This window comes from Pongo abelii, chromosome 14, assembly GCF_028885655.2.
Source record: "Pongo abelii isolate AG06213 chromosome 14, NHGRI_mPonAbe1-v2.0_pri, whole genome shotgun sequence".
NCBI classification, from domain to species: domain Eukaryota; kingdom Metazoa; phylum Chordata; class Mammalia; order Primates; family Hominidae; genus Pongo; species Pongo abelii.
In genome coordinates this window covers 50,486,887-50,503,501 of record NC_071999.2, presented here as the reverse complement: position 1 = coordinate 50,503,501, position 16,615 = coordinate 50,486,887, and the positions used below count along the sequence as shown (strand labels likewise).

At 37.2% G+C, this 16,615-nt stretch overlaps 1 protein-coding gene across 2 annotated transcripts in view; it reads right to left on the bottom strand.

Annotated features, from left to right (window-relative positions):
- The window catches only part of COG3 (component of oligomeric golgi complex 3), a 71,880-nt gene that overhangs the window by 10,312 nt on the left and 44,953 nt on the right, over positions 1 to 16,615 (bottom strand). The window contains exons 17-20 of one of the 2 annotated variants that reach the window (XM_024230949.3): positions 13,428 to 13,548; positions 10,850 to 10,938; positions 10,606 to 10,740; positions 4,645 to 4,720 (exon numbers count right to left, since the gene is read on the bottom strand). In XM_024230949.3, coding sequence (XP_024086717.1) covers positions 4,645 to 4,720; positions 10,606 to 10,740; positions 10,850 to 10,938; positions 13,428 to 13,548 — 421 coding nt within the window. Of the gene's footprint in view, positions 1 to 4,644; positions 4,721 to 10,605; positions 10,741 to 10,849; positions 10,939 to 13,427; positions 13,549 to 16,615 lie in introns of those variants that run through there. The other variant, XM_054528987.2, reaches the window with a different exon arrangement.

Sequence of the window (16,615 nt, the reverse complement as noted above, 5' to 3'; positions counted from 1 at the left end):
TTCCATTTTAATTCAAAGGGGAATAAAGGGAGAAAAAAAATAGCAGAAGAAAAGACTCTTTATTTCCCCAAAGAATTTCTTTCATTTTTATAGGTTATTTACCAAGTTTAATCATAAGCCCTATAAACATTCATTAAATATCTACTATACAAAATTCTAATCCCAAGGGCTAAGGCAGCAAAAAAACTCCCCTAGCATGCTTCAGGACATTCATAAGAGCTGTAATATGTACCTTTGGAATTTGGAGGTAAGAGATTAATGTTAAAAAAAAAAAAAAAGTCATTTTCAGAGAGACACTAGTAAGAATTACTTCATAATGAATGAGTTTGTTCATTTGCAGAAATGACTCACAGTAAGAGATGCTTAGATCATTCAGAAAATATCCACATATATTTAAGGGGAATTAAATATCTATTTGTTATATTCTTATACTGTATTATCAGAAAGGGAACAGAATCCCAAAAAGTTATAACAAAAATAACTATGAAACCCAAGTGTCATGTCTGAAGGAGTTACATAGAAAAGGAGAGTAGTAATCTGTATGAAGTATTTAAAAGAAGTTATCTAGAAAACTACAAAGAAAAAAGACTATTAACAATTTCAAAGATGCTCGACCTCACTCATAAGTAAATAAATGTAAATTAAAGCAGTGAGATATTTACAGATGATTGGCAAAAATTACTAAGATTGTGATATCCATGTTTGACGAGGGTATGGAGAAACAGGCATCTTTGTGTACTGCTGATGGAAGTACAAGATGGTTCATCTCTTTGGAAAAATATTAGGCAGTATCTAGCAAAACTGAAAATGCAGATACTTTTTCCTTTAGTATTTCCACTGCTAGGAATTTACTCGCAGATATACTAAAAAAATACCAAGATATGAATATACAGACATGTTAAGAGTATAAGGAAAAACAAAAACTGCAAATAATTTAGGTTTCCATTACAAGAATTACAAAAGAAATCATGCTATAGTGATGTATACGATGCATCCAATAAATAGAATGGATCAAGTTGGATATGCTATACAGAAAGGCCTCTAAGATATATAAGAAGTGAAATAGCAAGGGGTATATTACAATCTCATTTGGGTAATATTTTTAAAGTCCACATATGCTAGTAAACACATAAACAATTTTGGGAAGGAAACTTTAATAGTAGTTGCCTCTGAGACAAGAAGGACTAGTTTGGAGGTAGAAAATATAATTACTTTTCATTTTATAGCTTTTCATAGTTCAAATAATATACCATGTAAAAAAAATATTTTAATTGAGGAGGGTTGCAGTAAAGCAGGGTAAGAAAGTACCAATGCTCTTGCTACTGGAAAGGGGTCCTGATCCAGAACCCAAGAGAGGGTTCTTGGATCTCATCCAAGAAAGAATTCAGGCGAGTCCACAGTATAAAGCAAAAGCAAGTTTGTTAAAAAAGTAAAGTGGTGAAAGAGTAGCTACTCCATAGACAGAGTAGGGTGTTTCCAAAAGTAAGAGAAGTAACGTGCCCACCCTAGGTACAATGCTTGTTTATATATAGGATAACAAAAAACATCATGGGGATATGTACTCTGCTACAAAGATTTGTGATAAAGGGTTAATTTTTCTTAATTACTATTTTTGCAAGAATCAATATTACTATCTTTAAAGCAAAATTAGGAATGCTTTTGTTCTCAAGACATTCCTGGGCCTGGGTGTGTTTAGTAAACGTTATTAATCTGTTTCCTTAAATGTAAACATCTAGAGGCTAGGAATACCTAACCTCCTGGGAATGCAGCCCAGCAAATCCCATCCCCTTTTTTCCTAGCTCTGTCTCGAGATGGAGTTGCTCTTGTTCAAATGCCTCTGACACTCTCAGGAAGAAAGAATAAATAATTCAGGAACTGCTTATTTTTCATTAATAGATGAAAGCTCCTTCAAGACCCTTACTTCCATGGGCTCTGGTTCTATCATTACTAACACACCTCAGGGATCACTAAATCGGTCTTCAGAGCCCTTGACAAGCAGAAAGTGGGTGTACAGGCTGGTGACTAAAGTGTCCTCTAATTCCTAAAAAAGGTTTCTTCGTCAGAGTAAATTAACAAATGGGCATCCTAATTTATAACTCACTCTCCTGTGAGTTTGTTTGATCATGAAATGATCCCCGAGAACTTGACCAAGTCTGAATGAACCAGTAACCCTCAGTTTTTAGGGCAGAGGGGCCCAAGACAGTTCCTAGATTGTCCTCAATGCTCCCACCCCAAGGGGCCATAAATCTCTCTTTGGCATTCAAGTGTGGGCTTCAAGTACTACAGATTCATAAAAACCAACTCCATACCTCTGCTATGCCTAAATGGGATAGAAGATACAACTACAAGATAAACTGAACTGTCATTGCTATATTCACTAAGATCTCCTCACTAAGAAAGAAGGAACTGGGTTAAATGACAAAGCAGCAAGTCCTACTTCAATCTGTCCTTTTGTCTACTCCTGCCAGTTTCCTTTTATCTACTCCTGCTTTACTATGACAATTCTAAATTCTAGTAATGCTTAAGAGCACAATACATCTAAGACTTTGAATCCTATTAGGGTTCCACTTGAGAAAATGACAGTCCCTATTTTGAGAGAAAGGATCTTTCCAAAGGGGAAAGAGCAATACATTACTTATGCATCAAGAGACTGGGCTTAGCTGTACTGGTTTCTACCTTTAAATTTTAAGAAAGATTTATCATACCCAAGAGTTTCATTTACATAAATGTTCAAAATAAAAATCAGCTCCTATGTCTAACTAAGCCCTATAACAGCAATTGGAACCTTGAGTCAAAGGCTCCAATTAATTCCCAAATCATCAGAATTCCTTCAAGAAGTATGCTGAGTTGTGAACTGAAAAGTCTGCCTCTTGACTGTGAGGAATCAGAAGAGGTGGTTAATACTATGCCAGACTATGATTAGAATTTCCAGTATTGTCGGTAAAAGAACCTGATTTTCTGTCTTCTGACAGAATGTACTACTGTATTAAGTGTGCTTTTGTAGTAAGATGTCAAAGATTTCTATTTCACACACAACACGAACGTTTAAAATAATAAAGACAATAGAATGTTCCTTGTCTGCATCATGGTAAACGAAACACCTAAAGCATGTCACAGTTTATTTGCAATCAAATGAACTCAAACCTATATTGACATCATCAAAGTTCACCTGAGGAACCTTTGAAATAAAATCCTACCTTCCTTTAAAAGACAACTGACATTCTCTACATTTACAAATCTTCCTAAGTGATACATAGCTACTCTTCTAATTTCTCAGTTCAACTTCAAGTTAACCTAAGGCATTCATAATTAAAAATTTTGAGGCCAGGCGCGGTGGCTCAGGCCTGTAATCCCAGCACTTTGGGAGGTCGAGGTGGGCGGATCGCCTGAGGTCAGGAGTTTGAGACCAGCCTGGCCAACACGGTAAAACCCCATCTCTACTAAAAATACAAAAATTAGCTGGGCGTGGTGGCGGGCACCTGTAATCCCAGCTACTTGGGAGGCTGAGGCAGCAGAATTGGTTAAATCCAGGAGGTGGTTGCAGTGAGCCAAGATCACGCCACTCCACTCCAGCCTGGGCAACAGAGCAAGACTCCATCTCAAAAAAAAAAAAAAAAAAATTAAAATTTTGGAGGCTTTGAATAGCTTCAATCCTTTTTCCCAAAGAAAATGAATACCTAACAGATATAATGCTCTTTCAATATGGAAAACCAATCATATTAAAAAGTTGATTCCAGATTAGGTGCCTGTGCACAGCCAATTTTTCATGGATGCAAAGCCAGAATCATTTTTTGGATCTCTCTCACTGAGTGGAAAGCTGCCCTCCAACTTGGACACAGCTTACCCATAATTAAAACACTCATTCTTTCATCATTTTGCCCATTTTAGTTTCAAAGGCTCTCTATCACAGTATTGGCCAGAGAATGGCCAGAAATATCAATTTAACAAAATGATTTATTCTGGTTTAATGGCAACTTAAAATGCCACAAGATGTACCAAAAATAACTCACAAAATTAGTCATGATTTTAAATGTCTAACGCTAAAGACCAAAAAAAAAAAACCCAAAACCCTCCAGCACAAAAAAATTTACATTTAAGAAAGAGTAAGACTGGGAACATCTCAAATACATCTGCCAATCCGACAACAGTATTGCCTGCCAACTCCCAACTGACGCCTCAATTTTTACAATTTTTTTTCCCAATACTCTAAAATGTCAACAGAGGATAACTTGGACAAAATGTGGAACCAAATAGTGGCCCAACATTTCTTCATACACTTGAAAGTGGGTACACTCGCCATAATTTCTTCCTATCAACCACAGTATTTTCATCAAAGCTTGAACACAATGAATAGTGGGTGTACAGAAATCAACAGACTCAAAGGGTTTCCATCTTAGCCATATTTTATTTTTAACTGGGTGATTTAAAAAAAAAAAAATTCTTCCTTCCTTGGAATGCTTGCTGAAATGCAAGTAGTGCTAACCAATTAAGACCTGTCAGCTCCAAACTGAATCCTGCATTAACTCAGATTGCAGCACCCCAGAGTGAATAGGAAACCAACTCCAAGCTGTCACAGTAAGGACTATATAAATGCAAATTAATAACATCCTAAAAAAGAAATCCAAAATGGTCAAATCAGAATACCTGGTTGTGCCCAAGGCTGCTGTGAGAGAGTATACTTGGGGCCTCCCTGACTGGCCATTGTTTTTAACGCTGAAACCTTATAGAGGAGACAAAAAGAAAAAAAGTTTCATTTCATCAATGACAAATTAAACTGGTACTGCTCTCAAGGGTGGTACTGCTCTCAAGGGATACACAACACCATTTAAACCTATTAAAACACAATGATAATCAAATGTGCAGCCCTAAAAAAAATGCATTATCTCATAATCCTTTATAAGTAATCAACATTTTTAGTAAAACTTCTTTTGTGATTTCAAGGCATATGGTTATCGTGCTAAAAATCATACCTAAGTCCTGAGGCATTCTATCTGAAATACTTCCCACTAGGAAGACAAAAATGAAGCCCTAGAGAAATGTCAACACAAAACAGGTGTCTCTTAAGGGGACTGTTACGTCGATATTAAATTATTTTTGTATGTAATTGGAAAAATGTCACCCTAGCTGGATAAAATCTCCTTTACATATGGAGGATCATTTTTCCTGTATCACAGGCAGAGAGAATGTCATTAAAACAAACAAATAAGATTTTCAAATACCATCAAAAAGTCACATATGACCCACCAATCAGTGCTAAAGATAGACCTGAATGACCATCTTCTAGTCATCTCTTTTCATTCCTTAGCAGCAGTATAGAGAAGCGGATCCAAAAAAGGGCATTTAGCTGCTTGAACAAGACAAGACTGCTTCTAAGACAGTAAGCTGTGGTGGAGCTATGCGGAAGCTGGGGAGGGTAAGAGAGAGAAACTGCATAAAACATGTTTTAAAATAGACAGTCATGTGCCAAAGGTGCAGTCCACGGCTTTGGCCTCACGGGAAAGTCTCATCAGAAAAACCCGAGCACCAGCTCTAGATTTCTCATACAAAAGGCCATACAAACATTTAGACACAGGGTATATAATGGGCAGACACAGGGTATAATGTTGACTTGGATCTCTTCAGCCTCCCCTTTATTTCTAGTTTCTATTTCTCCTCTTGGACCACTCTAGGCCTTTGCTCATACTGCCTACCTGTATAAAATCACCTCTTTCCTCCTCTCACTCCATCCCTCTCCATATCTTTATTTTTTGAGATGCACTTTAAAAAATGAATCATATATATTATAGATACTAGACACTGCTAAAAGAAAAATACATTCACACTTTAGTGTATGTTATCCAAAATATTGTCCGTTGTAAAAATATAAATATACTAATGTGTATACATTTACAAATCTGGGAACAGTGTTCTGTGAACTTTTTTCCCCACTAAATCTACATTCTGGTCATTTTCCCACATCCAACAGTTTTGTTTTAATAGTAATGGCTGCCTGCTGTTGCACTGATTGCTCCAGAATTTAACCAATTTCATAACATAGATTTAGGTTTCGCACAAGTATTTTTATGTTAAAAACAAATATAAACTAGTATATTCATCTCTATTTACTATCCAGATAGTTTACTTATCTTTAAGTCAAACCTCAAAGAGCATTTGCTTCAAAAGTTTTCCCCAATCAGCCTCATTTTTTTAAGGCTAGTCAAGTGAAGCCCCATCTTTTTAAAAATTCCTACACAATGAACAAACACCCATCGTCTCACAATAACATTGCTGTATACAGTTTCATGTTTACCTATTTTTCTATCTTAATTTCCCTTTAGGTTATACCTCCTTGAGAGCAGTAATTAAACTTACAGATCAAACTCCATTACATGCACTAGATCAAGAAAAAAAATTTAAGTTTATAGTGTTACTGAAGAAATTAACAACACTTCAGAGAGAATATTAAGAATAAACTCGTAATAATCAAATTGCTTGAAAGAAAATGAATATTTTCTACATATAAGTCTGAGTTTTTAGCATAAATTGGTCCCATTAGAAAAAAAAAAACACTTTTAAGCTTAGCTACAAACCTGGAATTATACTTCCTTTAAAATGCCTTAATTTAGACTTTGTGCTAAAGCAAAATCTTCACCTCAAATTTGTCAAACTGTACTACAAAATAACATTTCTGCAGCAAGTACTTTACAGATACACATATGATCTTGTTTTGTCTCCTGATAACCTTAACTTCAGTCAGAAGGTGGCAGACGCAGTTGCAGGATCTAGGGCTCAGCTGCCTTGACACAAAGTTCTTGCTTTCTACTATAACCATTACCATCCCAAGTCCTACTTAAGAGTTTGTTTCAAGCAACATTTAGTACAATGGAATTCTAGAACGATAGAAAAGTATCAACAGTTTTTGAAGTTTGGTAGAAAATAATCTAAGCCAAATGTTTTCATATGAGCCTCTACTCCTAAGCCTTAGAATAGTATTACATTCCCTCAGGCCAAATACTTAGAGAAGTGGTTATTTTTCCAGGGGCAGGAAATGAGGCAACAGAGCATATATCCTCTTCTAGTACTTATTTTATTTTTTCTCAGGAAAGACCAATAATTGTACCAAAAATCAGGTATTAAACAGAAACCAGACAGGTGAAGATGTTGTAGAAATGTTTATCTCATGAATACTCAACCCGTTTCTCGACCTGTCAAATAAAGATGCTTCTCTTACTCCAGGTTCCAGGGATGTAGTAAGAATTAATGCATACAAAGTGTCTCAACAAGGAGCACAGAGGAAGAAGCTACATAAACAACAAGGCCAATTTACAGTAGATGAAAGGGATCCAAATCAGACCCCAACTCTTTAAGCTCAAAAACAAGTCTTCTGACAACCTAAAAATATTCTCTACGTGGTAATACATCTATATTGTTAAAAACCAGTCCAAACTTAGAAACAAGCTGAGGACATTTTGTTGATGAGGCTTACACCCAAATGATAAATACCGAGACCTACAAACACATATCCAAATGAGATGAAAGACTGTTTCCCATCTGTACCTATGGGTGTTGATTTTCCTGCAATCGTTTATCAAGGGACAAGCATTATAAAATGCTAACTACGGCCAGGCACAGTGGCTCTTGCCTGTAATCTCAGCACTTTGGGTGGCCGAGGAGGGCAGATGCCTTGAGGCCAAGAGTTTGAGACCAGCCTGGTCAACATGGTGAAACCCTGTCTTTACAAAAAATACAAAAATATTAGCCAGGCATGGTGGCACACACCTGTAATCTCAGCTACTCAGGAGGCAGAGGCAAAAGAATTGCTTGAACCCGGGAGGCAGAGGTTGCAGTGAGCCGAGATCGTGCCACTGCACTCCAGCCTGGGTAACAGAGCAAGACTGTCTCAAAAAAAAAAAAAGCTAACTAAATAAAAGAGGCATGAGATTCTGCACTTGCAGGTAATTAATGCTGAGGTTTACCTTTAAAGAAAATCATTTTAAAGTTTTCTATAAAATCTTCCTCTTTCTCTGCTATTCAGAATGCTAGTAACAGTCACTAGGTAAAAAGTGAAAAATCTTTGGTCCACAAATTTTAAGATGCAGTATCTGAAATGGTCGCGTGTGTGTGTGTGCGCATATATGTATCTTTGTCTCTGACTCACTCTATGCCACAGGATGAAAGGGAACTGAATCTGGAATATGACACCATAAAAGGGAAGCTCAGTCCTCCAGGCTGCACTGTCCACTCAGTAGAAACTCAGTGAGCAGCAGTGACGGCCCAGGGTTGACAGAGGAAAAGGGAGGCAACTACAAGTGGTCTGAGCAAGGGCAGCAGAGACTGATCACGCAGGATGAGACTGGCTTCTAATGGGGATGAGAGGCAAGGCCTTTCCCTTCCCAATCCCATTACGAAGGGAATATAAAAACAGGTCCATGAACATTTGTTCAGGGATCCCTGCTATATGCATGTAGCATGTCCACGGAGAACCATTACATAATTCAGACTTGGAATATTTTCTACATAAACCTCTATTTCCTTTTACAAAAAAAAAAATGTTTTGAGACAGAGTCTTGCTATGTTGCCCAAGCTGGTCTTGAACTCCTGGACTCAGCCATCCTCCCACCTCAGGCACCCAGAGTAGCTAAGACTATGGGCACGTGTGAATTTTTATTCTCTTGATTTCTAAAAAAACTGTGCTGTTCTAGAACAACCCTTTAATCCTAGATTTCATTATAATCAACTTGCTTATTTCAGAAGATTCATTCTGCTGTTCTGTTATTGTACAATATTCATCTATAACACTTCCCACCAGTACTACTGTGGATGTTCTCCCAGAAATATACACTACAATCTACCAGCTTGTTTTTCACAAGGGTAGTTTCAGTAAAAACTGTAAGTTATCTGTAAATTACAAAGTACCAATACTCAAACCTTTCTAAAAAAATCAAAACCTAGGAGAAAGTATTTCTATCCCCCTCCTTTTTCATGGCTTTTGTGGTGGGAAAAAAAATGCATATGCACACATTCCAAATACTTGGAATAAAATCCACTTAACAAGCAATATATGCCAGTGATAAACAAAAGAGTACTTTGTTTTAACATTTCTATGCATTTTTGGCCTTTTTAATTATTTTTTAAAACTCGTATTTTCTGTCTTTACCACAGGCCTCAGGCATATTAGCGTTGATGGACCCAACAAGAAGTTTCTAATGAACAATTGCATAGCTGTCTCCTTGTTATTTCATACATATATCCTGTCTGTCCAGTTAAGACTAGCCAAATTTGAAAATAAGAGCCATCATATTTTTATTATTTTTATGATGTCCTCTGATACAAGTCTGGGGTAAACAGTAGTGGCTTAATAAATAAAAATTTCAAGACTTTTTCTTTCTTTCTCTCTTTTTTAAATTTATTTTATTTATTTATTTATTTTTTTTTTTTTTTGAGACAGTCTCACTGTCACCCAGGCTGGAGTGCAGTAGGATGATCTTGACTCACTGCACCCTTGACCTCCCAGCTCAAGCAATCTTCCCACCTCAGCCTCCCAAGTAGCTGGGACTATAGGCACATGCCACCACACATGGCTAATTTTGTTCATTTTTTGTAGCGACTAGGTCTCACTATGTCGCCCAGGACTGTTAACCAGTGTCAAACTCTGGGGGCTCGAGCAATCCTCCTGTTTCAGCCTCCCAAAGTGCTGGGATTATAGGTGTGAGCCAACACACCCAGCCTAATTTCAAGACTTCTTAAATATCTTTAAGTCCTTAGTGATGACACTTAAATTTTTTTTAAATGATTAGGTTGAAACAAGAATGTCAAAATAGCCATGATCTGCTTTTCTCTTTGCTGACATTTGCCAGTTAATGGATTTTAGCTTAGAAGACAGACAGACAGAGAGAATATACTATCCACACATACAGTCAGTCCTCAATATCAGCAATAGGTTCCTGAAAACTGTGACTTTAAGTGAAATGACGCACAGCATGTCCTCAAATAAAGTCGTTTCCTTCAACGGTTCAACATTGTTTCATTATACTGTTGATGAGGAAAAAAAGATTGGTTTCATTTTATGTTGTTTCACTTAAAGTCAGTTTCCAGGAGGAGACCACCGATGTGAAGGAGGACCGACTGTACATTAAATCCATATATCTGACAGTTAACAATGCTATGTTATAAAAGTCTTCAGTTCTCAATTATCCACGCAAAATGGAAGAGAAAAATGGCATGTAAAACAAAGAGGAAAACAAATCACCCATTTTAAGAATAGGAAACCCTGATTCCCAGGACTGTGGTTGCTGCCATGCAAGTCCAGGAGAAAGTGAGAGTCCCAGCCCACATGCAGATAACCTACAAGGAGGATAAACAGAACACAGCTAACCAGCGGTCAGCTATAACTAGCTTTGCAATATTTCGACTCTTCCTCTTAAAAACAAAAACCGTGCAAGCATATCTAAAAGTCCATAAACCAGAAAGCTTCCATAATAGGAAACACAGTGATTTCCTAGACAGAATCATTAAGACTTGGGCTTAATATCTCCTTCTGCCAGAGTTTACACAAGAGAGTAATTCAAAAGGAAATCTAGGGAAGAATGCAAAATGACTTTACCAAATAGGCACCAAGGTCTATACCTTTGTCATGAACTCCTCCAGCTGTTCTACAAACAGCTTGGTCTGCTGCTGAATAAACTGCTCACAGGCCGATTTCAGATGACGGTCTACGTCTTTTTTAGAGTCAAGATAATGTTCTCTTATCTCAGGAGTACCCTTAAAAAGAAGATAACAATTTCCTCCTGTTTTTATGTGCCTAGAAATCACCAGACAGGTAAAGAATGTCGTTTATCTCCCACCACCAATGAAACAGACTCCTTCTCACCTCCAACAAGAACTCTATCAAGGCATTGTTGCTATTCAGCCTAAAAAATCTTGGAACTGTCATAGGGTTCAGGATTTTAAATGCTGCATCTGTGAAACAAAATTACTCATCCAGTGAACATGTAAAGTTTCAACAGCAAAGCCATGAGTAACATACACCAGTTCTCTACCACCACAAGGCAAAAAGCCAATTCACCTTCAGCAACTCACCTCCATGAAAGGTTGAGAGTGAGATGAGCACCAATGATGGCTACGGTACTCACAGTTATTTTCTAGAAGTTCAAATTGCAAAATGACTATTAATCTCAATTATTCACTTACCAAAAAAAAGAAAAATGATAAATGGTAATAGGCACCTTAAAATTTCACTGCTTTACTTTCAGGATATTAAATAGGTTTTTAAAAAATGCTCATATACTTACCCAGCTTCTTTGTTAAAATCTTGGCTGGCACAGAAATTTATTCATTTGAAGTAGAGTAATAAACTAATGTGTCAGCCAAGAAGAAAACACCAAAAGGACATATTTACCCCTTAACCTCCAGACTAACTAGAATCTATGTAAAGTATTAGCTGAGGTCTCATTGATGTTCAAATGCAATACGATATAATGTTAGTCTTGAGAGACTAGAGGCGTAAAAGATAGCAAGTATTATTAAGTGAGTAAGAAAAAAACATCTCTTTGCTTTGCCAGACTAGATAAAGCAAAGCATGAAATGCTTCTAACCCTGGTTTTGCAAGCACACACTACCATAATACTTACTGCCTTGACCCTGGTAGTAATGAAGAAGACCCTCTCTCTATCAGTTCAGTATTCAGAGTAAAGCTTTAGTAAATAGTTGTGTCTGCTGTCTTTTCTATAAGACCCCTAAAAGATTCTGTCTGCACAGAATCAAATCATCATATGGTAGAGTTACACAGGCTTTGTAATATTTGGAGGAAAACACACTTTCAACCAAATTTTGCCACAATCTCAAGATATTTCACTTTCTCGCACCTCAGTTGATCTACACTAGAACCAAGCAGCAACAAATTACAACTTAGAAAAAAATGAAAGAAAGTAAATCAACCCTGCTCTATCCCATCACTTAAAGTAAGAACTGTCAGAAGCTGGGAATTCTTCGAGGTGTAAAAGCATGATTCCCACACCTCACACTGAAAGGAATGAATGAAATCAACCAGAATGGGTGGGAGATGGAAGCCTCTGATGAGAATAAGCTTTAAAAAAACTATGTGTTCTGTAAAGGCAAAAGCCAGGAAATCTGGCTCCTATTTAAAAACCAAACCAAAACAAAAACACATGGTGTGCCACTTCCAAGATTAGAGAAAAAAACAAAAATAATTTAAAAATTTTAAAATCACAAAGTACATAACACACATGCTTTACAGAACCAAAACATATTCTCCGTGGTGGACAAGAGAGAGCACTAGGGAACAAAAAAGAGCAAACTGTTTTAAGAGGACTCATCATGAGGTTACACTGGCTCTCGGGTGAGTTAAATCAAATCCACTATCAGATAGGCACAGGAATTGGGGAACTAAAAGCCTGCTATCCTTGAACATCCTATATTTGGGGTTCCTCTAAACTGTAACACATAGAAAATAATTTGAGTGACCGTTTTTTTAATTGCCCCAAAACATTAGAGAGAAGTTAACTGATCACATAAATGAATGGCTTAAGGCATCAGAGCATAAATCTCTTAGAAATGTTTAAGATAAAGTTTACATAAATTTGTAAGTAATTAAGGGACATGAGGGATGTTTATGGTATATCCTTAACTGCTTAAGATCAATTATCTTAGAAATTAACTACTCTGGTCTTTTAGAAATCATCTCTTACTAATTCAGAGACAAATCATTAGGATGGATGAATCATCTTTCTCAAGATGATTCAATGTCTATTACCAACTCAAAGACCCTATCTTACATGATTACTGATTTAATACCACTGAAGTTTATTTAAGCACCTGAAATTTATGAAGATGTTAACATATATTTTCATTCCTTTTCGGTCTTAATGATCTTGATAACCTCGTGAAGGTATCATGACAAGTTCATTATGCTCATTTTACCTAAAAGGAAGGTGGCATGGGTAAGCTAAAACACCCACCCAAGATCACACAAGGGCCAGGAAATGATGGGACAGGAAGAAAACCCAATGCTTTCAGATTCTTAGATAAGTACTCTTCTCATTTTACCCAGCTGGCTTCCTGAATTTTCATAAACTGACAAACTCAACTCAGTGCTTAAAATCATCCCAACTAGTTGACATTACTTACTTAGAAAGCAGTTATTATACAGATTTTTCACTTTTTAACTGGTTGTAGGAATATGTGGCAGAGTCTAAATGAGCCTAATATTACAAACTGAAATGTCCAGATACAGTTCCCTTCATAAAGAAAATACAGCAAGTTAGAAGTCATTAGCATGTGACAGCTCAGCTTAGTACGAACAAATAACGTATTTGGCAAGCAAAGCATGCAAAGAATTGCAGATGAACATAAAATAAACCTAAAACCTGTACTGACACATCTGGACAGATCAAACACACCCAAGTGTGCCAGCCAGGACAGCAAAGTACCTCTAGTTTTCTTGAGGTCCAGGGAAATTTCCTTAATGGTGAATTCAGTGTGAAATGGAGCAATTTGTTCACGAAGTATCAAAAGGTGCTTAATTAAGAAAAGTTGTCCATCAATCTGAGTCTAAATTATAAGATAGAAAAATGGATATTATCACATATTAAATCAAAATAAAAGCATATACAGCATACATTACTAATCAACATTAATCTACCTAGGTTTACAGGCTATGGTGTCAATTCCCTTTTGTTGTGCAATGAACTCTCCCCATGCTAGAATTAAGTTAAAAAACCTTGCTTCAAACTCTTATTTGCACTGTCACTTGCTCTACTTTAAAAATCCAAGAAAGTCAGACACAAGGCTGTAAAGCAACACATTTACAAAGAGAAGTCCAATCTACTTTCACCTGGTGCAGAGGTAGAAGAGATGATGCAGCCTAACAGTGGCCCAGAGCAGAGGAGGTAAACAAAGGCTCAAAGAATAAGCAGGATCCTGACCTGGCCTGGCATTCTAGTTTCTCCTCAGGAACATGGCTTTCACTATTTGGTCAAAGTGGTTTCAATATCTAGAACATCAGACATACTTATATTTATACAAATGTAAAATGATTTGGGGTTGCCATTTTGGATCCTCCTGCCACCAACAGAGTTCTGACTACCCACATCCCTGAAGGTCCAGCATGTCCTTCTGCCCTCTCAGGACCCATCCACAAGAGTCTTGTGATTCAAGCTCAGTTCTCAAACCTCTGACCCAGTCCTCAAATACTGAATAATCATAGCTCTCATTTCAGAAAAGTTTGTATATTAATAAGAGCAAGGCTGTATTTGCTCCTTCTTGCTGTTACTCAAGGCAGAATCTTATTTTGAAAATATTGCTAATGAAACTTTTATATTACCTTAGGAAAAGATAAAGTTATCTTACAGTAAGCAATATAAATTTTAAAGGAGTTATTAAATGAAGATTCTTTCCCAGTCTCGCTTACTCTCTCCACTGATTTTAATAAACATAATCAGTGACTTATGTCATGGAAACTCACTCTGCATACGGGAACACAGAGCACAAAGTAAGTGGGAAATGCTACACATTTTAAATACTTGCTCTATTTTTAAAAGACCTAACAACTCTGATGACAAAAATAGTATCATATAGATTTTATTACTTCACTAAAGCTATTATAATCCAGCAAATAGTATCATGTTAATTTGTTGACAGGTACTCAGTTTAAGTATGTAAGAACAATTCCTTGCCTTAAAAAACTCTTTAAGACATTAATCCATTTTCACTGATCACTTTTTAAGATCAAAGTACACAAGCTTGGCCCAGCGCGGTGGCTCACGCCTGTGATCCCAGCACTTTGGGAGGCCGAGACAGTCGGATCACGAGGTAAGGAGATAGAAACCATCCTGGCTAACATGGTGAAACCCCATCTGTACTAAAAATACAAAAATTAGCCGGGCATGGTGGCGGGCGCCTGTAGTCCCAGCTATTAGGGAGGCTGAGGCAGGAGAATGGTGTGAACCTGGGAGGCGGAGCTTGCAGTGAGCCGAGATCACGCCACTGCACTCCAGCCTGGGCAACAGAGCGAGACTCCGTCTCAAAAAAAAAAAAAAATACACAAGCTCAACCATGAAAATAATAAGCTAGTGTCTATCAAATTGAGAGCTTCCCCATACATATTTAAACCTCTTATAATATGTAGGAAACAGAATTAGATAAAAGAGGATGGCCTACAGATAAGGAGGGCAAAAGACCAAACTATCAAAAGGCTTTTCATGCCTCCCTTAAAAGAAAGGACATGGCCAGGTGCAGTGGCTCACACCTGTAATCCCAGCATTTTGGGAGGCCAAGGAGGGTGGATCACTTGAGGTCAGGCATTCAAGATCAGCCTGGCCAACATGGTGAAACCCTGTCTCTACTACAAATGCAAAAATTAGCTGGGCGTGGTGGCGCACACCTGTAATCCCAGCTACTTGGGTGGCTAAGGCACAAGAATGGCTTCAACCCAGGAGGTGGAGGTTGCAGTGAGCTGAGATAGCGCCACTGCACTCCAGCCTGGGTGACGGGATGAGACTCTGTCTCAAAAAAAAAAAAAAAAAGAGAGAGAGGACAGTGGTACAAGAGGACATAAGCCTATGAACTTTTTTTAAAATTAGGTCATATTTTTCCCTCCTGAGATCTGAGAAACATAGGATCACTGTAGAAAATAAAGAAATGCATAGGGAATGAGACAAAAAATCATCCATAGTCACCTAAAAGCTTTCACTGGTACATATTTTCTTCAGTGCATTTTATTACATAGTCATACCATATTATCTGATTTGCATCTTAAATATCTGTTGTCTCATGTTTAAGTTAAATTTATTGTTTCATTTTTAAAACTTTAATGACTACGTAATACTGTTATATAAAACATGCCACAATTTACTTAACTATTTCCTTAACATTAGACATGTGTTTTCTAATTTCACCTATTATCAAAAATATGCGAGCACAGACTTGGAAATACTTGTTAAAACTTAAATCTGCCTGTCTATAACTTTATTTCTAGTCCCCAAGTGAAAATTTCATTTCACCTCTCCATTTCATGAACGAGAAAAATATAGCGGTCACAAAGATAGAGCTTTCCTAGCAACGAGATCCCAAATCATTCTGTGGAGAGTTACATATATATAAAATGTATATATCACTTTTATATATATAATTTATATGTATATATTATATATATACATAAAAGCCTTGAACTTAAAAGTCACGTTTATAAATCCATATATCAAAAAAAGTTCACAGGATTTGAATACTCCAAGTGGGAAGAAAATTTTGGCTAGAAACAGCTCCCACAGCTCCTTCCCTATAGGTGACAGGTGTTTTAAGAGGAGAGTTAAGCAAAGCAACACTTTTGAACATGCTCTACTTCCTGGGGGAAAAAAAAAATCTCAGGGTCTGTGGGAGAAGCACATGCCGGCAGCCTTCAGCCCCAGACCCCTTCTGGATTAAAAACTGTAAACCGCTAAGTACGGGGGCTAACACCTGTAATCCCAGCACTTTGGAAGGCTGAGTCAAGAGGATCATTTGAGCCCAGGAATTTGAGACCAGCCTGTGCAACATGGTGAGATCCTGTCTCTACAAAAAATAAAAAATTTAGCCAGGTGCCTGTAGTCCTGTTGCTCAGGAAGCTGAAGCAGGAGGATTG